The 22,584-nt window shown below is 37.6% G+C and overlaps 2 protein-coding genes across 3 annotated transcripts; one reads left to right on the top strand and one right to left on the bottom strand.

Moving 5' to 3' along the window:
- The first annotated feature begins 1,522 nt into the window (after positions 1-1,522).
- LOC136231223 (uncharacterized) lies at positions 1,523-2,509 on the top strand. The gene has a single exon (XM_066020538.1). The coding sequence runs from the start codon at positions 1,648-1,650 to the stop codon at positions 2,323-2,325; it is 678 nt and encodes a 225-aa protein (XP_065876610.1). The 5' UTR covers positions 1,523-1,647; the 3' UTR covers positions 2,326-2,509.
- A 21-nt stretch (positions 2,510-2,530) lies between these two features.
- LOC136231222 (putative kinase-like protein TMKL1) lies at positions 2,531-5,015 on the bottom strand. 2 transcript variants are annotated; one of them, XM_066020537.1, is made up of 2 exons: positions 3,486-5,015; positions 2,531-3,296 (listed from the first exon to the last, which is right to left on the bottom strand). In XM_066020537.1, exons 1-2 carry the CDS (start codon positions 4,873-4,875, stop codon positions 2,656-2,658), a joined length of 2,031 nt encoding a protein of 676 aa, XP_065876609.1. In that variant the 5' UTR covers positions 4,876-5,015; the 3' UTR covers positions 2,531-2,655. The 2 variants fall into 2 exon arrangements, with proteins under 2 accessions (XP_065876609.1, XP_065876608.1); XM_066020536.1 differs by having other exon boundaries at positions 2,531-3,302; positions 3,486-5,013.
- Positions 5,016-22,584: the final 17,569 nt, after the last annotated feature.

The following is a 22,584-nucleotide window of genomic DNA, read 5'->3' as shown; positions in this document are numbered from 1 at the left end:
AACATCTGTACGGGTGATTCATGACCGATGATACAAGATCGTGGTTGATCCGATTCTTCCATTGATATTCTTCTCAACAGGTTATGCCTTACAAGAAATAAGCCATAAAATCCATATTTATATTATTAGAATAATCTCTTCACTCATGATAGTCTAGTTGGTATATAAATGAACTTTAGTCATCAAATTTCAAATTTGGATCAAACCTAACTTAATATTTTTATAAATTCATAATAGGCTAAGTCCAATATCTACACACAAAAAAATTGATAAAATTAACCCTAGCTTATTTTTCAAAAGCTTATTATTATTTTTATTGATTGTAATTGAATCGAATTTAAAATATAAGTATTTGTTTATCATTTGAAAGATAATGATAAATTTTATTTAATAGATGATAGTGGTAGATTGGAATTAATTAGGCATATAATGATATTTTAAAATGATTAAATTGAAAAATGGGGTTGACATATATTTGTAAAAAAGGCCATATTGACAGCAGGCTCACTTATTAAAGTTATTAAAAAGAATTAAGATATTTTTAATAGTGAGATAGGGAATGTTTATGATTACAATTTACAATAATCAAAAGTAGACACTTGTATAATCTCAAAATAAAACCTTATTTATTGAAGGTCCAGTCCATTTACTTATTAGTGTGGGTCCATCTACTTTAGACAATTATTTCCTTCATATTCCAGGCATAATATATACTATCAATTTCACTATCTGAATACTTACAGAATTCTACTATTCTTCACTTATTTTTGTGGATATATAAAATTTCATTCAATAATCTCAAATTTCACATAAAATAACTACATTATACCATTTAATGCTAGCTGGAGTTGGAGATGGTTTAATTCTATTAAGCATGAGATGAGATGAAGCCTATGGTTCCGTATGTGTCATGTTTTGGTTCGATCCATGGATTCATGGACGGAGTTTGTTTCGTTGTGTTACTGTGATTAATACTCAATTGCAACGAACTAAACTGCATGCGGAAGGTCTGTTACACGAACCTTTAAAAAAGTCAACGAATTGACACGTAACTAATATGTCGGACTTGGACTGATACATAGGAAAAAGAAAACAGGCTTAATTCATTATTATTTTTCACCGTGAAATCATTAAACCCCTTTCCTTTTTCCTACGTGTCAGTCCAAGTCAGACTTGTCGCTTGTTGATAAGTTTGACTTTGAAATGCTTTCAACACAACTTTCACAACAAGTTTACTTATTTGCAACCAATGGATTAATTGTGTGCTATTATCGAGACATTTTAAGCAAGTTAAAGAAGCTATTGAAACATTTTGAAAATTCAGAGATAATCAAGCATTTTAGAATGTATTAAGGCAGGCAAAAAGAAAAGTAGATAATGGAAGGTTCCCAAAATTCGAAAATATAAATAATTGTAGAAAAGAATAACTTCTAAAAAAACAATGGTAGTCGTACTCAAATTCCTATTTAGATATAAATATATGTATAGTTTTTTGTTCTCCACCACTACTGATCAACAAAAGTTCCTTTCTCTTCTTAAATCCCTTTCAGTTATGTTCTAAGATACTTATACAGTAACTTTCTCTACATCTATATATCAACATGTAAACCAAGATCACACCACAAGACTTTTTCAATTTCTTTGAAAATGCCTTTTTTTATCGGAGAAACCCGCCGGATATTGTTCTTAGAAGATCAGAGGTTAAAGACTACTAACAAGCCTACTGTGACCTTCACCATAAGTTCTCAGTCCATACATCATCGAACTCTGATGCGCGAACCCAATGTTCGACTAACCACTCAGGCTATTCCTATCGTCCTACCCGATGTTCATGTTGATGAACAAGAGTTTCTTGCTTCTGCTACTGATGAAGAAGCCTATTCAAAGATTGCTTCTTTGTTTGCTTCTTTGGATATCAACACTAGTGATAAAGTTACTATTGGTAATAGTTTAGTGAAGAAAGCTCGAATTCTTCTTCGTAGAAGTTCGAGTTCTTCGTCAGGGTGTAAGTTGGTGATCAATGTTGAGATGCAGTTGATGACTAAGTATTGGTGGCAAGGCAATGTTCCTGCAACTCAATCATCCATCTCCAACTTGGAGATTGTGAGAGTTGCAGATTTTCCGGGGGATGAGAACTGCGTGGAAACAGAAAGAGGTTGCTCAATCTGTTTAGAAGAGTTTCGCGAAACATCGACAGCAGAAGTCGAGGTTAAACGTATGCCATGTTTGCATATGTTCCATGGGAAGTGTATTGATCAGTGGCTAAACAAGAGCCATTACTGCCCACTTTGCCGGTTTGAGATGCCGGCTTCTGTATTGATTTGATGCATGAGTGATTAATCTTTATGCTGTTTTCGGTTCTTAAGTTAACGACTAACACAGTTTCGAACATGTGAGTCCTAAATTAGCATGAGGACCAAAAGACTGTTTGAGGCTAACTATATGTATGCTGTTTCAGTATAAAAATTATCATGTACTTGAATGCAACTATGAGATGATTTCTTCTTGAATTAATAAAAACATCATAGGCTAAGAATCGAATTCTCCGAAACACAAATATAGGAAACTAGAATTACAACCAGCAGCTAAGGCTTCCAGAGTTAATCAGTAACAAGATAAAGGAGCAATTCATGCTGAAAAATAAAGCCTTGTAAATCAGAAAGGGGTACCGATTTCGCTTCTTGTTTCGGTAGGACTGTACAAAGCAGATCGGTTTCTTGGTCTGTTTTCCTCCAACTGTTTCACAACTTCATCCATAGTCGGTCTAACCGAGGGCACAGGCGCGCAGCATCCCATTGCAAGTTTCAGTGCCTGAACTAATCCTTCTTCCATTGGACTCCTTATCCCCTTCAAAAGCTCCATATCGAAAACTTCCATAGTTGTTTCCTCCAAAACAGCCACTTTCACCATTGCTGGCAAGTCCACAAACTCGCCATTTCTCCCGGTTTTCCCAGGTCTTTTGCCAATCAAAATCTCCAGTAAAAGTATCCCGAATGCATAAACATCTGTTCTCGAATTGCATTTCTTCATCCTTTGAAGTTCTGGAGCCTTGTATCCATCAGCTTTCGCATGTGCCACTATTTCATCAGCCACAGCCGGGACCATTAGCTTGTCGAGTCCAAACTCAGTTATTCTGGAAACAAAGAATTCATCCACAAGCACATTTTTTGATCTCACGTTCCCGTGTGTTATGGGTGTTTCAAGACCTGTATGAAGGTATGCTAATCCTCTAGCTACACCTAATGCTATCATGTGACGCCTAGCCCAATTCAGTACCAGTTTTCCTGCTTTTGTTTCTGCAACTAACCAGATGATAAAGCAAGAATCAAGAATATGCATTCTATTCCTGAATACACAAGATATCATAGCTTCATTTTTCAGCATTTACATGTCAATATTCAATGATGTTATTGTAATAGTTTTAGCATATTTCGAACAACATTACATAAATAAAAACGCAGGAGAAGGGCGAAAAACGAGCATACCATGTAGAAGATCATAAAGGCTTCTATTTGGAAGATAGTCATATATGAGTAGCTTCTCCCCTCTCTTTCCCTGGTAGAAAGCTCTCAAAGGAATCAAATTTTCGTGTCGAATCTTCCCTAACTGTTTTATTACTGTTACACATGAACTCCTATCTTTGCAACTACCTTCCCTTAACAACCTCAAAGCAATTGTCCCTCCATCACCAAGCTTCGCCTTATACACAGTCCGGTAAGTAGTCTTCTCCGTAACTTGTCCAGTCGCGTTTAGAACATCCTCCAATGTCAAATGCTCACCTCCTTGAAACAAAATTAGCTTTCCTTCACCACTACCATTGCCTCCTATACCCCCATTTTCTTCATCTTCTTCATCCTCTAACTCGTCTTCGCTCTCTTCTGCTCCTTTCCTCTTCTTGTTTTGCATATAACCAATCAACAATGAGGCAAAAACTACAACTCCAGTCATCAATCCAATCACAATACCAGCAATAGTACCAGAGCTCAATCTCGAATTCCCGGTACAACTTCTTAGAGGTAAACCACAAAGACTAGGATCATTCCCTTCAAAAGCCTCCACTCCAAACTTTGATTCACCAAAAACAGGCAAAACCCCACTAAAGTTATTATGTGAAAGATTCAATTTTTCAAGGTTTACAGCAGTTAAACCCTGAGGAATTGAACCTGAGAACAGATTATCAGAAAGATCAAGCTCCTTAAGCCCTTGAAACCGGGTCAAGAACTCAGGAAATATCCCAGAGAAATTGTTGGTACCCAAATCAATAAACTGCAAATTCTTACAAGTAGAGTTAGGCAATGCAGGTTCAGGAAGAGACCCAGAAAGTGAATTACCATGAATCTTAAAAGAAACTAACCTATCACACAAATTCCAAATAGATGCAGGTAAAGCCCCAGTAATCAAATTCTGACTTAAATCAATATCAGAGAGTGAAGAACTGTAACCAAGCTCAAGAGGAATAGTTCCAGTAAGTGAGTTAATGTTAAGATACAAACTTTGAAGCATAGAGAACTCAGCAATTTCTCTAGGGATTGAACCAGTGAGATTAGCAGAAGGAAGCTGAAGAGAAAGCAAGTGCAAAGATGGGTGTTTATAGAGTGTAAGATTAGTCCATTGAGGAGAAGAAAGGTCAGTACAAGATAAAGGAGAACCATCTGAGAATACCCATTTGAGGCCTCTCCATTGACATAAAGGAACAGAAGAGTTCCATGAGGAAAGTAATAGATTTTCATTATTACCTTGAAATGAAGCTTTGATCTTTCCTAGCAAGAGCACAACATCTGCTGAAGAAGAAGAAGAGGAGAGTGAAAGAGTAAGTGGGATAGCGATGAGGAGGATAAAGAAAGTGTAAAGAAGGTAAAGTTTGAAAACCGCCATGAAAGCAGCAGCAATGTAGAGAGAGAAATAGAAAAGGGGAAGGGTGAGAGTTGACAGAGTGGTGTTGTGTTTGAGGAGTTCAATGTTTGTTTGAAAGAGTGTTGTGTTGTGTTGACTCTATAAGTGAAATCAAAGCTCTTTTTTTCTACCAACTCAATGGCCAAGATTGGATAATTCGTCTTATATATATACTTAAGAATTTCTGTTGATATTCAATCATATACTTCAAGATGATCATGAATGAATACTAGTTCAACATAATCAACGGTAAATACATCACCCTATTCTACATAAAAACTTTTTCAAAATCAAATTTCCATAATATGGTAGGCTACCCCATTAGAATTCCACCCAAAAAATATATAAACAAAGAGTAAGATGAAAAAAAAAAACTACTAATCATGATATTAAAATGTAATTTTACTTCTAATATCATGTTACCACTATTAAGATGATGGAAAATTTAATAGTAACCACCAATTAGATTAAGTTCTATTGACAAGATCCTTAAATAATATATCATTATTATGAGTAAAAAATCGACTTCTTTTTTTTGGAATCATTACGATAGATTTTGTTTTGAAGTCTGTCGTTGTAATACAGGTACGATAACTATTTTTCTATTTAATTCTGTCAAATTATAGACATTAAGATGGCAATATATTTAGGCTCTGTTCTTTTTTTTACTTAATTTCAGTATAAGTAAGTTTAGTTCAGTCCAGTAATATTCAGTTCAGTTAATTTAAATCTCTCCTCTGAAAGTAAGGCGATACCTCCAATTTCTCCCTCTCCATCTCTAGCAAGTCGTCTTCTTCTCTTATCATTCTTAATCCACTCCATCTGGGTAAGTTATGTTGGGTTTTCTTAAGTAATTTAGGTTCAAATATTTAGTGTGCAGAATTATTAATTGTGGGTCCTTTCATCTCCAGTTCCCTCTAGCTTCTCCATCTCCATCTCCGACATCTTCTTCTCTAGTCATTATCAAATAGACTCTATCTGGGTAAGTAATGTTTGTTTGTTTTTTAAAGTTATGTTGGGTTCAAATTTTAAGTGTGTGAAATGGTAAGTAATGTTTGGTTTTCTTTCATCTTCAGAGCCTCTGGTCTCTCCATCTCTATTTCTGGCATCTGCCTTTGGGTTTCTGAAGTCTTCTTCTCTGGTCATTCTCATATATACTTCATCTGGGTAAGTAATATTGGGTTTTGTTACAGATATTAGTGCAAATGTTAATGTACCATTCTTAGATGTTCCGTATATAGAATTAAGTTATGGGTTTCGTTTATAATATGTTTGCTTATACTTTAGTGGATGTTTTGAAAAAGGTTTAGTGCTACTGGGCTTTATTGTGAATGTTTTGATAAGGACACATATAGAGGTATTGTTAGAGAATAATATTAGTTGGGGGAGTTATATTGTAATTAGCCAAAACCCAAACCTAATGGTATAAATAGCTACTCTTTTATCAACAGTACATACAGGAATAATATTCTTCTTCTTTTCTCTCTACCTCTTTTATGGTATCAGAGCAATAATGGCAGATCATTTGATACTCATTATTGAGATTTATCATGACTAGAAAGCGCAAATCATATGTTGATGCGTTGAATTCCAGTCAGAATATAAGAGAAGAAGATTTGAGTGAATCCGAAGAGAGATCTGAAAGTAGCAATTCCAATACTAATCGCAACTCAAATTCCAGAGAAAGAGAAGGCGATTCAACAATGAATTCAAACTCGAATTCATCAACTGTCAACAATAGCAATGATAATCCCGAACTTGTTATTGTCAGCACGATTTTGAATGGATCGAACTACATACCATGGTGGAGATCGATGTTGCTCGCTCTGAGTGCCAAACGCAAGTCAAATCATATTCTTCAAGATGAAGAACCGACAGATAAGACCTCAAATGCATATAAGAAGTGGAAATTGGAGAACGATCTTGTTTTTTCATGGATTATAAATGCGATGTCCAGAGATTTAGCTGATGTGTTCTTCTACGCACCGACGGTCAGAAAATTATAGACGAATCTGGAGGAACGATATGGCGAGAGCAATGGACCATCGATTTTTCAATTGCGTCATGAGATCTGTAGCTTGAATAAAGGAGGTATGTCTATGGTTGATTTCTTCAATAAAATGAAACAAATGTGGGATAAATATGCTATTGTGAAGCCTCCAATTGCTTGTTCTTATGAGGCAAGGAAATTAGTACAGGAACAGGTCTAGGAAGAGCAACTTATGCAATTTCTATCTGGATTAAATCCTGAGTTTGATCATGTGAGAGATTAAATATTGTTGATGAATCCTCTGCCTCCAGTCAACAGAGCTTATTCGATGCTTATACGTATCGAAAAGCATAGAAATCCTAATTTCATTGCTTCTGTTCAGAATGATTTTGTGAATTTAACAACTGGAAGCCAAAATTTCAGTAATAAAAAAACTAGAAATGCTAATCGTAGTAATAATGGTGGCAATCTGAGTAATAATGCTAATTCCTCAGTGAAAAGCAAGGAGGAGAAATTTTGTTCTTATTGCAGGAAAGGAGGACATGTGAAGAGTGAATGTTTTCATATTAAAGGATATCCTGATTGGTTTAAAGGAAAGAGAGTTACAGGTCCAGCTCCAGTTAATCATCAGGCACATATGTCTCATAAGCAACAAGAGTTTTCTCCAGTGGACGATTTTGTGCATAGAGAAGTACAAAGGATACTCAAAGGGAAAACAACACAGGATTATCTTCCACAAGAGTTTTCAGCATTTGCAGGGGCATGTGTAGGTAACAGTTTTGGCTCTTGTTCTCCTAGAATTGATGAATGGATAATTGATTCAGGAGCAACAACTTATATGATATATAATGTTGATTTATTGAGGAATATAGTCAAATTAGATGTTCCTAAGAGAGTATTTTTACCAACTGGTGAGGCTCAAATAGTCAGTAATAAAGGAGAAGTATTATTTGCTGAGAATTTCAAATTATTGAATGTGTTTTATGTTCCCAAATTCAAATACAATTTGAAGTCAGTTAGTAAACTGCTACATGATCAAGGCGTCTCAGTATGTTTTTGGGCCACATACTGTCTCTTGCAGGGCCGAAATTTTAATCAACGGTTAGCGGTTGGAAGATTAAAGAGAGGTCTATATTATCTTACTAAAGATTCTTTTGATAAGAATGTAATTCAAACCATTATAAGCCAAACTGATTTGTCTTTATCCGTTATAAATAATAATGTTGATATCGAATTATGGCATAAACGTTAGGGGCATATCTCACATGAGAAATTGTCACATGTTTTTAACTTGCCTAAGAGTTCTATCAATAGTTTTGCTGATTGTGATGTTTGCTTAAGAGCTAAACAAATTAGAAATCCTTTTGGATTAAGTTCCATTAAGACCTTGCAAGTGTTTGACCTGATTCATGTTGATTGTTGGGAGCCTTACAAACAAACATCTATTAGTGGTGATAGATATATGTTGACTATAGTTGATGATTTTTCCCGTGTGATATGGACTATTTTATTTAAACAAAAAGAGCAAGTGCCAAGATTACTTGATGGTTTTATTACTATGTTTCATACTCAGTTTCACACTAAAGTCAAGACAGTTAGAAGTGATAATGGGACCTAATTTGTGGGGCATTCAACACAGTTAGTGTTTGCAAAACATGGTATCACACATTAGAAAACTTGTGTGTACACACCTCAGCAAAATGGGGTGGTAGAAAGGAGACATAGAAGTCTTACTAATGTGGTAAGGGCATTACTCAAGTAAAGGGGATTGTCTGTTAAATTTTGGGGTGAAGCTATGTTATATGCCACTACACTTCTCAATATATATCCGACTAAGGTGTTGCAGTGGAAATCTCCTCATTTTCTATTATATAGGAAGGAACCAAGTTTGAGAGACTTGAAGATTTTTTGTTGCCAAGGATATGTGCTGAACAACAATCCTCAGAGAGGAAAATTTGATGATCGATCTGAACAATGTATCTATGTTAGGATCTCAACTGGGCAAAAAGGATGGAAGATGTATAACATGACAACTCACTGTTTGTTGTGTCCAGAGATGTTCATTTCAATGAGCATATTTTTCCTTATTTCTCTAACACTATTGTTTCAGTACATGACATGCCTCTAACATCACCCGTATTGTTTCAGTCTTTGCTTGATAATGATCAAGGTATTTTTGATACTGAAGAAAGCATATCTTCGCAGACTCCTAGTCCTTTTCACAATGCTCAAAATGATGATTATTCAGTAGAAAATACACCTCAAATGCCTTCATCAGATATTATCAGAACTGATTCATCAACAACTGATGACAATATGCCAGCTGATGCAAATGAACTTTCAGTAAGGAGGTCTACCAGGGTCACTCAAAAACCTTCATTGTTACAAGATTTTATTGCCAATCAAGTGACTCATGATGAAAATATTATTCAATATAGCATTAATTACCAAGATTTTTTGGTTTATATGAGTAAAGAGCATGAACCAATAAGTTATAAAGAAGCAAAAGGGCAACCTCAATGGGAAAAAGCTATGGCAGAAGAGATTGTTGCTTTAGAGAAAAACAAAACCTGGACAATGGTGCAATTGCCACATGGTAAATGTACAATTACTTTCAGGTGGATTTTTAAGATTAAATATGCTCTAGATGGATCAGTTGCACGATACAAAGCAAGATTAGTTGCTCGAGGTTATGATTAGCAAATTGGTGTAGATTACCATGATAGCTATTCTCCAGTCACTAAAATCATAACAGTAAGGGTGTTTCTTATAGTGGCAACTACGAATGGTTGGCCAATGCAACAGATTGAAATCAACAATGCTTATCTGCATGGTTCTATTGAAGAAGAACTATATATGCAGCCACCAGAGGGGTATATCAATTTTAATTCTAATCTTGTGTGCAGGCTTGATAAGTCCTTGTATGGTTTGAAGCAAGCCGGGAGACAATGGAACAAAGCATTTTCAGAAAAGCTTTTACGGTTGGGATTTGTAAAGTCTGTTCATGACTATTGTTTGTTTACCAAACAAACTGAAGATGATAATTTTTTTGCACTTGGAGTCTATGTGGATGATGTGTTAATCACTGGCACTTCCATGATGCTAATTGAAGAAGTTAAAAAAGCTTTGGATGCAAGCTTTACTATAAAGGATATTGGGGAGGTTAAATTTTTCCTTGGTGTTGAACTGGCTAGGTCTGATAGAGGGTTGTTTATTTCACAGTCGAAATATATAAGGGATTTGATCAAGGATGTTGGTTTGAGTGAAGCTCACAGTGTTGATAATCCTTTTCATATGGGGTTAAAGTTAGATGAAGAATCTCCTATTTATGACAAACTAGAGAGCTATAGAAGATTAGTTGGGAGATTACTATATTTAGGCTTTACCAAGCCTGATATTGCTTTTATACACAACAATTGAGTCAGTTCATGAGCATCCCTACTTGTATTCAAATGGAGGCAGCCAAGCATGTTGTGAAATATTTGAAGGACACTATTACGGTGGGTCTGTATTACACAGTCAATTCTGATTTATCTCAAATGAGAGGCTATTGTGATTCCGATTAGGGTAGACGATCAGTGACAGACTATTGTGTGTTTGTGGGAGTTTGCCTTGTGTCTTGGAAATTAAAGAAACAAGGGTCAATTAGCAAAAGTTCCACAGAAGCATAATATAGAGCTATGTCAATCACATCTTGCGAATTGAAATGGTTGGCATATTTATTGGCTGAATTTCATGTTGCACCCCAACTACCAATCACATTATTTTGTGACAGTCAAGCTGCAATATATATAGCAGCCAACCCTGTTTTCCACAAGAAGATGAAGCACATGGAAATCGATTGTCATTTTGTTAGACACTATATGGAGGTAGGATTTATACATATTCTGTATATTACTTCTGCTAATCAGCTTGCCGATTTGTTGACAAAGCCTCTTACAGGAGCTCAGATGGCTTCAGCCTTGCATCAAATGCATTTGTACCACAGTGCAGATGTTTCTTTTTCTTTGACTGCAAATGAAAATAACTCCAGTAACAACACAGTTGTGAAAGGCAAGATGAAAAGTATTTCATCTTGAGGAGGGGGTGTTAGAGAATAATATTAGTTGAGGGAGTTATACTGTAATTAGCCAAAACCCAAACCTAATTGTATAAATAGCTGCTCTTTTATCAGCAGTACATACAGGAATAATATTCTTCTTCTTTTCTCTCTACCTCTTTTAGGTATGTCGTTATTTATTTCTTGTTTGTTTATTTGTTTATTTAGTTTATATACATTTGCATGGACATATATTATTGATTGGATTTATGTATATAATATGAAATGTTTGACTATATGTGTTGATTGAAGATTTTTCAAGATATATAATTGTTTGATAAGAATTTGTTGATGTGTCTGTCATATTAATTGTTTGAAGCTTGTTCTTTTTTATGGACATTCAAGTCATGTATACTTTTTGTGTATGTGTGTAGATGTTGTTGCCTATAAATTCAACCCTATACATGTAAAATTGAGTGTCCATAATAGGTTATATTACAACTGATTATAAATTTGTATTTATTCAAGATGGATAAATCATGGAAGATGATTGATAGAAGATTATAACAAGTTAGAATAATATTAGAAGATTTTTTGAATTTTGCATCTCATAATACTTCTGAATCCAAACTATATTTTCTGCCTTTGCATAAAATGTTGTAACATTAGAGATGGTAGTATTGAGGTCATTAAGGATCATGTAATCTGCAACGAAATTATGAAAACTTATGATAATTGGATATCGCACGGTAAATGTTCTATGACAGCCTCAAATAATGTTACATGGCAGCCTCAGATTTGTGGTACAGTTTATATACATTATGATATTTTTGGTAAATTTGTATGTGCAAATTGTGCAATTTTTGGTGTAAGAACAGATTTGTGGATATATATATATATATATATATATATAGAGAGAGAGAGAGAGAGAGATTTGCTCACATATTACAACTTTTTGTGTGCAAATTATGCCTATTTTGGTGTAAGAACAGATTGGTATTTGTAAAACTGCTTTGGTTATATGTACATGATAATGAAAGACATAAACAACAGAAATTAGCATATATGCCACATACTAAAATAAAAAAATTTCGTTTGATATAATATTAGAGTATTAATGTAAAAAGACTGTCATCTTAAGAGTTCGTTCATGAGAGTTGGAGACCTCATTCGTATGTACTGCAAGCTGTTGAAGGGTTCAGGAATAAGGTGCAGGGGTGGAATAGGAATGTGTTTGGGCATATTATCAGAAGGAAGAACAAGTTATTAAAGAGGATGGAGGGCATTCAACGCAGGTTGGAGGGGAGGTTTGATCATAGCCTTGAGGGCCTCCTCAGAACCCTTCAGAAGGAGCTGGAGGCTGTGCTTAGGCAGGAGGAGTTCCTTTGGTTCCAGAAGTCTCGGAAGTCCTGGATTAGAGATGGGGATCGTAATACCAAATACTTCCATCTCTCTACCCTGATCAGAAGGCAGAGAAATAGAATTGAGGCCATTAAGGATTCTAATGGTGATTGGGTTTATGAAGATGAGGTTATTCGGAACTTAGCCCTGGATTTCTACAGAGAGCTGTTCAAAGAGGAACCTGTTCTTTTGGAGAGGGCTCACTCTATTGCTACATTTCCTTTAATCAGTGAGGATTGTAGTCAGGAGGCCTTTCAACCTATTTCCCGAAAAGAGATTGACCAAGCTATCTTCAGCATTGGGGCTTCTAAAGCTCCTGGGATTGATGGTCTTCCGGCGGGCTTTTACCATAAGCATTGGGATGTAGTGAAGGAAGGCATCTATAATTTTGTCTTGGGGGTGTTCAGTGGTTCGAAGGATATTGAGCTGGTTAATAGAACCCTCCTGGTTCTGATTCCTAAGATTGATAAGCCTTCTTCCTTTTTGCATATGAGACCTATCAGTCTTTGTAATGTTCTTTACAAAACTGTTACAAAGATTGTGGCTAATAGAATCCGTCGCATTCTTCCTGCGATCATTTGTCAGAATCAGGGTAGCTTTGTGCCTGGTAGACAAATGATGGATAATGTGGTGATCGCCCAAGAGATGGTCCACACGATGAAGATTAGGAAGGGGAGGAAAGGCATTGTGGCTCTGAAGCTGGATTTAGAGAAGGCCTATGATCGAATTAATTGGGATTTCTTGATGGAGAGCCTTGAGAGAGCTAGAATCCCGGAAAGCTGGAGAAGTTTAATTAAGGTATGTATTTCTTCTCCTGTGTTTCAAGTTATGGTCAATGGGGATATGTCGGAGGAATTTTCCCCGGGCAGAGGAATCCGTCAGGGGGATCCTATGAGCCCTTTCCTTTTTGTTATTGCTATGGAGAGGCTCTCTCACCTGATTCAGGATGCGATTGATAATGGGAGTTTCCACCCTGTGGCGATCAACAGCTTCTGTCCCCAGGTGACTCACTTATTCTTTGCAGATGATGTCCTTATCTTTCTTGAGGGTAATGAGGAGCAGTTGAGAGTCATTATGGATATTCTGGATTGTTTTTGTTCGGCCTCTGGGCAGAAGCTTAATATCCAGAAATCTAGGATGATGTGCTCTAAGAATATGAATCAGAGAGTCTGTAAGAGATTAAGTGATCTCTCAAGTATTCCTCTTACTGATTCTCTTGGGAAGTATCTGGGCGTTCCCCTCCATAGTGAGCGTGTGTCTAAAGGCTCCTTCAAAGAGACTTTGGATAAAGCTAATTCGAAGTGTGCCACTTGGAAAGCCAAGACTCTGTCTCTCGCTGGCCGCCTCACGTTAATTCAATCTGTTAATTGTGCTGCTCCCAATCACATCATGCAGGCTTGTAAGCTTCCGGATCCTGTGCTTAATGATCTTGACAAGATTAACCGTAGGTTCCTGTGGGGGGAAGCTGCGGAGGGCAGGAAGATCCATCTTGTGCCTTGGAGTGAGGTTTGCCAGCCTAAAGATTCTGGGGGTCTGGGTATTAGGAAAGCAAAGGACAATAATAAAGTTTTATTAATGAAACTCCTTTGGCGTATGTGGCAAAACCCCTCCTCTCTTTGGGTTCGCCTCCTTTGTGGTAAGTATCGGAAAGACAAAATCTTCGGGGGCCCGAAAGAGAGAGTTGCTAATTGTTCCTTCCTCTGGAAAGGACTTAGTGCTGTGTTTGATGAGTTCTGCTCGGGAGTTGGCCTGGAGGTGGGGAATGGTAAGTCCATTAGTTTCTGGTTTGATAACTGGATTGGGGATAAACCGTTAATTGAGGTGTGTTCTTCCCCCCCGCCTAGTGATATACGCAACTGGAGGATTGCCGATGTGGTTGACTCGGAAGGGGACTGGATCTGGTCAAAGTTTGATACTTTCTTTAGCCTTGAGACTCTCCTTAGAATGCGGGGAGTGAAGGTGAGTAATCAAGAGGAAGACTTGGATAGGCACTGTTGGGCGCTGACTAACAATGGAGTTTATTCTTGCAAATCGGCCTTTGAAGCTTTCTCTCTCTTTAGATCCGATCCTCCCTCGGATGTGTGGAAGTCGATTTGGACCCTTAAAGTTCCTTTCCGTATTAGGAGTTTCCTGTGGCTGGGTGTTAAGGACAGGCTTCTTACTAATTCGGATAGGCACAGAAGGCACTTGACTGATTCTGGAGCTTGCAGTAGATGCAGAGGTCATGTTGAGACTTTGTGCCATGCTCTTAGAGATTGCTCTAATAGTAAAGAGGTTTGGAGGAAAATTCTCCCACACCATATTTTCTCTTCCTTCATGGCACATTCTGAGGTCGACTGGTTCTCTGATGGTGTTAGAGGAAAGTTGCTTCCATACATGGAGCATGGTGACATTTTCTTTGCTATTATCTGTCACCAAGTTTGGAAATGGAGAAATGAGGAGATTTTTGGAGATAAAACTGTTTTTATGACAAACTTAGCTGATTTCTTCTCGAAAAAACTTTTCTCTATTATCGATAGTTTCAAAGGAGAGTCCCTTGCCAGAGCCTCTCAGTGTTGTGATGTCCATCTCGTGGGATGGAGCAGGCCAAGAGAGGGGGTTGTGAAGCTGAATACTGATGGTTCCTGCCTCAGTAACGGTAAGATTGCGGCTGGAGGTGTGCTTAGAGATGTAGGGGGCGTCTGGCTTTCTGGGTTCTCCCAGAATTTAGGGTTGGGTTCTTCCTTTTCTGCGGAGCTCTGGGCTATTCTTACTGGAATCAATCTTGCTAAAAGGCTGGGTGTTAAGAGGCTCTCTGTGGAGTCTGATAATTTGGAAGCAATCAAAATGATTTCTGAGAATCATTCTATGGGTCTTAGCAGTCGCAACCTCATCAAAGCTATTATAAGGCTTTGCTCCTCCTTTGAGTTCGTAGAGTTCAGACACATTTTTAGAGAGCAGAATCGTGTTGCTGATCGCTTGGCGGCGGCGGGCCATGAAGGGACGTTAGGCGTTACTACCCTTCCTGTTTCCCCTAGTTTCATCTCTCATCTTCTCTTAGAAGATAGGATTGGGGTTAGCTTCCCTAGGCTAATTCCTGGGTAGTTTGTTGTTATTCGTTTTTCTTTTCCTTTTCTACCAAAAAAAAAAAAAATAATGTATACAACGACAATAAATTCATAATCAACTGTCATACTAATTACATTTCAATGACCGAAATCTAAACAAAATCTGTCATCATATAAACTAAAAACTTACCTTTGACTTTTTTTTATTTATTTAACATCAATGTCATAAGACATTGTTTAATATGACAAGTGTGACTAAGGCCCTGCTTTTTTTTACTGAAATTAAATTAAATTAACGCAACTGAAATAAAATGAACACTATAATATCTTTTATCACAGATAATACAATATGTTGCTCATGTATCAATGATAAGACATGTGTCTGGTTTGACAAAATCATTTGCACTACTATTTATGCTTATGGCCTTGGATGTGGACGTTTGAGGAAGCAAAGATATCAACTGGTGATATTAAGTTTTGGTAAGAACAAATTGATCTGTTCCTGGTTACACGGAATGACAATCATCTTTATTTCCCAAGTATATCTCTAGAATGGCGCTATAATTTTTGTTATAGTTTCTGGATCAATTGCCATAGTTTGGGGGATATCCATGCTTTTTTGTAGAAGATATCTTTTGTGTGTCATATTCCTCCATAATAAATACATAACAAATTAGTCTTATTGTTATATGATTTTCTTTGTTTTTGATATTGGAACTATCATTTGAGTATTTGCTTTGAGTGTTTGTGTAACCTGCAAAAGGTGTGTTGTCTATGTTGGTAAAGGGATTTATGGAGTGGTTCAATTGTCTTTCATTTTGTATTGAAAGTGGAAAGAATTTATTGAGCCGGGAAGTGGTTTTAGGAGAAATATTTGTGATTAAACTGTAGAATATTGATCATTCAGGCTTTGGAGAAACATAATTATATGATCTCCATCTTGTTGTTCTCGTAGGGTCATAAACGCTTCACAATTGCAAGCTGAAGCACAAGGGCATTTTGGTAATGGCCTTAAGTTGAGAAGCTCATCATAAAAAAATCTCCAGTCTGGTATAATATTATGTCACACTTAGGTCACCTTGCTTCAAATTGTGAATCTCCTTCTTCAAATCTGAGATCCTCGATGAATCTTATTGTGCATATCTATCATGTAGACATGTCCAAATATCAAAGGCTTTGTCTAGCCATATAATGCTTTGAGCAATTAATTGGGAAACTGCGTGCATCAGCCATAAAATTACCATAGTATTACAACCTTTTCAGGTTTCATATAGTAGCTCAATTGTGTTTGTTGCTCGAATTGTGCCATCAACAAATGAGTACTTGCTCTTTGACATGAGAGCCACCTTCACCGAGTGAGACTATTGGTGGTAATTTGGACTTGTGAGGATGTGAGAAACCAGAGATAATGTTGAAGTCTCATTTACAAAAAGGAAGTAAGGACTTCCTAGTGTGTCTTCTACTCTTAATGGTGGTCGGTTATTATTGATGTTGGCCATGATTATCTATAAGAGTTTTAGCGAAATATTTTCTCCGATACCATGAGACAGTTGAATGAGTTAAGAAAGTTAATTTCTTACTGTATTTCTCATACATTTAAAGGAAAGAAATCAAACTATTTATAGAAGGAAGACAAAACATTAGCACACACAGCTGATGGGAAAAAAGGGAATTAGCAGAAAAGTAAAAGAAAATCCAATGCCAATTATTACGATTATGATTGCTGCAAACAGGTGTAACTAAATCTCTTCAATGATTGTCTTATTGAATCACATATAGATAGATGATATGGAAGGAGACTTTCTCTACCCTGGACGCATGAAAGATGAAGGATGGGTGATGCAGATAAGAAAGGAGAGATAAACTAAAGGTAAGTTGTTTAAAAGAGGAAAAATGTAGTTGACCGTTGTAGTTACTGTTTGAAAGCTTTTAAATTTCTCTAAGTTTCAGATAAGTATATCTTATTATTATTTTTTTTTAATAAAATTTGAGCCTAGTTTGTCATGGTTGAGTTCTAGAGTGCCAACTTAATTGGGATGTTCAATCTTTTCTACACTTTCTAGCTCAATGTTAAATTTAGGGGGTGTTTGGTTGGGTTAAAAGACACTAAGAAATGAGAATAGGAATGAGATAACTGTTGGTCCCTGGTAATTAGTTCCAAGGGGGGGGGGGTTAGGAACTAATACAACTTTTTCGCATTTTAATTAAGCCGACTGGAAGTTATTTTGAGAGTTTATTAACTCAGCTTTTTGGTCAGCTTGGTGAGATATGTTTAAAGACAGCTTTAGTCAGATGTTGACTAAAGTTGTTTTCTTGTGAGTTGAGAATTGACACTCTTGGAGGTCAGCTTCTTAACTCAGCACCACTTATTTACTCAAGGTCAGCTTAGGCAATTTATATGCTGAGTAAATATAGCAAACAACACATACAATATAAAAGAGAGTTCAGAGATTACTCAGTATCACTTATCCTGGTTCGGCATCTCTGCCTACGTCCAGTCCCCAGAGTCCTCCGGGCTTTTTGAATCCAATACTGAGCTCTTTAATGGTAGAGCACAAACCAATTACAAGGCAGTTGAATATGCAAGAGTACCTTCCTCTATTCGTCTACTCAACTCCTACTAAGTGCTACAACCCAGCACCTAGATTTCTATACCACTGAATGCTTACAACCAAGCACTCAGCTTAACACTCTCAATATTCTTATTGATCACAGACTTGTTCTTTTTATGCTAAAGAACACTTTAGATGATTATACAACAATCAATCTAGCATTTACACAGAGAATAGAAAGGTGGGTGTAAGATCTTTTTGTATTTGAGTGCTTTCAGAATTTTCTCTCTTTTTATTTTTCTTTTGATGCTTCGGTGGTGATCCAAGGTTCTTCATTGTCCTTTTATAGAAGGAAATTGCAGATTTGGATCCTTTGAATTGTTGTTACCGTTAACACCAAAACGGCTCTTTTGGGGAACAATTTCTGGTCAGTCTTCAGACTGCTCTGCCATTCCCTTTCACTGTTTTCTTCAGGCGTCAGGTTTGTCTTCTTGCGTCTGGCTTGTCTTTTTGTGCCAGTTGTCTTTTACCAATAATCTAGCGTCCCATGACTCTCGGAATTAGTCTTTTAGGTGTCTTCGAGGTTCCAATTATTGGTGCAGAAGATTGGCAGACTTTGTCCTTTAGTGAACGGATCGTTCATGCTGTCCTGACTGATATTCAGCTTTCTTCGTAATCTTCGGATGTTCGACTTCTAAGCTGAGTGCATACTTGATTAGCTCCGTTGTGTAACCGCTTCTAAAGAAATCTTCAACTTTAGTCAGCTTCGTTTTGCTTCTGAGTTTTACTCCACTCAGATTCCATTCTGTCATGCTGAGTTGCTTTCCACTCAGCTTTGCTTATGCTGACTTTTGCCCTGTCTTTTACTTTGTATATATTTTTGCACTCAATATTGAACAAACTCATTAGTACAATTAAATCAAAGCATTTAAATTTAATTGCCTCTTAATCATGGATGATTTTGTCAAATCAAAATCTTGTGGAAAGGTGTGTCAACAAACTCCCCCATTTTGATGTTGGCAAAATACATAATTATGGAACTCAGTTATAAGTTACCCCATGATTGATATTTTTGGAATGACTCCCCCGTAAGGGTTGCACATATTGTCTTAACTTAGTTCTAAACCTTCCAATGTTTAATTGAATTAGTTTTAAGACATTTGTGTATACTGACTTGGTTTTAGATTTGAGCTTGTCTGGATTAAAGTCAGTTTTTCAAAAATATTAGAAGTATGTTATTTCTCAGTTTATTGCATAAGTTGTTTTGGTGTTAATGCATACTAAGTGTTTTTAACTTCTTGATTTGTTTGTTCAAAATTTAGTCAGGTCGGGAAGGAAATTAATACTCATAATATATTGACCTTTTAAATTCAAAACACAAATTCAAAAACACATATATTTAAAGACATGATTATAAAGCTAAGTCCTAGATATTGACTGAGCTAGTTCTACTTCTTCTGTTTCTGAGCCGAGTGATCAGCTTGGGCAATTCCTTTGCCTTTCTCTTTCTCTTTGCTTCCAGAAGCATTACCTGCAGGCTGAGGCTGAGTTCCTCCTTGACGCTGAGTTCCTCCTTGACTTGTCTCCCCCGTTTTTCCATCATCGGGTTTGTAGAGGAAGGTTTCATTTCGTGCTGCAGAGGAGAGATAATGGGAGTAGCGCCGAAGCCTTTTGGTACTTTCACCCAAGCCATCAATGACTGGTACACTATCATCCTGGATATGCCTAGGAACCCGAAGGGAGCTGCTGATCATGCTGAGGAGGTATTCATGAGATTTGCTCAGGCAGGTGAGTGAGCTTGTGAGCTGACCAAAAGCTTGATGGAACAGTTTTAGCAGAGCAGAATCATAAAACATACACTGGGCATTGTTGATGCGCATTGCCTTCATGATAGCTTGTGAAAATCTCATGAGTTCAGTGTTGGAGATTGGATCAACATCCATCTGGGCTCTGTCGATGTTGAGTAGTCTGACTGCTTCACTTAATTGGTCAATAGTACACTGAGAAGAGGAGGATACTAAGTCACGTGTACTGGTCAGCTCAGTATGAAGCTTGGTGAAGCATTGTTGAAGTTCGGCAGAGGTGGAAAACTCAGCATTGCCGAGTGGACTTGATTTGGTTAGCTCAGCATTCAGCTTGGTAAAGCAGTCTTGCAACTCAGTAGATGTAGCAGACTCAGGATTGGCAGTTGTGCTGGAGGTGGTCAGTTCCGCTGTTAGCTTAGCAAAATAGCTTTGAAGCTCAGTGGAAGTGGCATACCCTGGATTGACTTCTGACAGTTGGTGAATTTTGCCTTCAAGCGAATTCATATGGGTGGCTATTGTAAGTATTACTTCAGTCAGTTTTGCTATTTGCCCTTGATTCGATTGCTGAGTTTGAACCGTAGTGATAACGCTAACCAGATCCTTTAGTCCTCGAAGTTCATTCAGAAGCTGAGTAATACTTGACAGGTGGGAGGACTCAGTTTGAGTAGATTGGTGACCATCAGCTTGAGTAGCATTGAAATCTTGAAGCAAGGACTGGACAGAAGCAATGACACGTCGGCCAGACTCAGTAGCATTCAAGTATGCAAACTTAGCAGTATTAGACTCAGAGGCTGGTATAGAGTTTGATGGTGGTGGAGGAGTTGGTTCTCTGCCATATTGAGTACCTTGATTGGTACCTGGACTTTGATTGATTGGATGAGCTGAGTCATCAACATATTGTGTTGGAGGTGGAGTTGAGGCAGGAGTTGGCTCAACTTGAGTAGTTTGAATTGGATCTGCAGGGTTTTTGGCTTGTTCCTCATCCTGAGTAACAGAGGCTTGTTTTTCTGCTGGATTTTCTGGTGGTGACTCAGTTTCATTTGAGAAGTACTGGAACTGGATTGTAGAGAGGTCAGTTTCAAGCTCATCAATGGGAAAGTCGTCCATGAGATCAATTTGCTTTTGCGCTTTCTTTTTGAGTCTTCGCCGTGTCTCAGCTCTTGGTGGTGAATGATCAGTTCGAATACCTTCACTGGACTTAGTAGCAACTGTCTCCTCTTCTACAAGTTGCTCAACAGGACCCTCAACAACATTATTTTCTTTTTCTCTCTGCTCAGCATCATCCTGAGATTTCTCAATATTGGGATATTTTTCCTGCTCAGTATTAGCTTCTTGGTGCTCAACATGTTGCTCAGTTTCTTCTACAGCTTCATTTTCTTGGTCAGTTCCATGACCTTCAAGTTGAGTAGAGGCTAGTGGGACAGCTTCCACTATCTTTAAGGAGTTACCCTTTTTCCTTTTCTTTAAGGGGGATTCTGAAGTTTCTTCTTCCTCATCCTCAGGCTCTTCTTGCCTTTTTCTTTTCTCAGCTAACTCAGCTTGCTTCTTAGCCTTGTCAGCTTTAGCTTTTTCTTTTGATGAAAGACTTACTTTCTTTGGGACAGCATGAATGTCTTTTGAGCAGGTTTCTACAACCTTCCTCTTCTTCCTCCTCTCAGGCTGAGCTGTCTCAGGTGACTCAGCATGAGCCTCAACATCTCTTGCAGGCTCAGTTTCGAGCTCAATTTCAGGTTGTTCAGCTTCTTCATCTTCTTCAGCATCTCCAACTCCTTCATATCCCTTTAAGGGTTGATTGTACAATAGTCCATCTAGTAGAACTGCAGTGATTTCACTCCCTAATGTACTTGTTTCATTCACCATCTCTATTTGCTTGTCCTGAATAATTTTTGTAATGAGAGAGCCTAAGCGGAGTTTCTTACCACTTCGTTGAAACGCTCCAACTAGAAAGACGGGAAGATTGAACGGAGTGTAGGTCAACATGTGCCAGATGAAGCACTGTTCGAAGTTTGATGCGGATGAAGCTGAGCTGAGTTTGGGGAAGATAAAGTTGGTCAGCATGTAGTGGACCATCTTTTGTTCTTTACCCATACAGGTGCTGGGTATTTCACCCTTATGATCCTTAGGTTTACAGAACCCCTTAAGCTTTTCAGTTGTGTCTTTTGGCACTTTCTCCTTCGTCGTTCTAAATTGAATTCCTTCATCTGGTAAATCTAGTAAGGTGGCTAGATAGGCAGGGGTTACAATGATTTTCTGACCTTTAACTGTGGTCTCCAAATAGTCAGAGTCATCTGCATCAACACGTAGATTCGAGTAGAATTCCCGTACTAACCTGGGATAGGTTGTTCCTGAAAGAGAGAAGAGACCTTTCCACTTGTTCTTCTCGATCCATTCACAGAATGGTTTCTCAGACGAGACAAAGCTTGGAGAAAACCATCGGCATTTTAGAACCTCCATATTGGCAACCTTTTTGTGAACCTTGATCATGGTTCTTTTCACTGGTTGTGAGGAACCGGCGAGGTCAGCCTGAGTGGGTTTATTCGAGGTTTGAGTTTTAGGGGTTTTGTCTTTGCCAGAAGCCATTTTTGAAGGTTTTGAGGTTTTTAGAGAGAGAGAAGTTCGATTTCAGGAGATTACAAGCGTAAGGAATGAAGAGTGGGGATTCTTCCACTTTTTATATGGATTTACGGCGGCCCTTATTCATTAACTAGCCGTTTTTCCTAGGGACGTTCAACTGACAAAAATTCTGTCATTTATGACATCTTCGGCGCATGGGATTTGCCATTAATGTGCGTCTTCCCAAGGTGCCAGAGGTTACACGTGTAGGTTCATTTTACGCGAGTGGGTTTTTACTTGATTT

This window comes from Euphorbia lathyris, chromosome 5 (assembly GCF_963576675.1).
Source record: "Euphorbia lathyris chromosome 5, ddEupLath1.1, whole genome shotgun sequence".
NCBI classification, from domain to species: Eukaryota; Viridiplantae; Streptophyta; class Magnoliopsida; order Malpighiales; family Euphorbiaceae; genus Euphorbia; species Euphorbia lathyris.
This window is presented reverse-complemented; position numbering and strand designations above follow the sequence as displayed.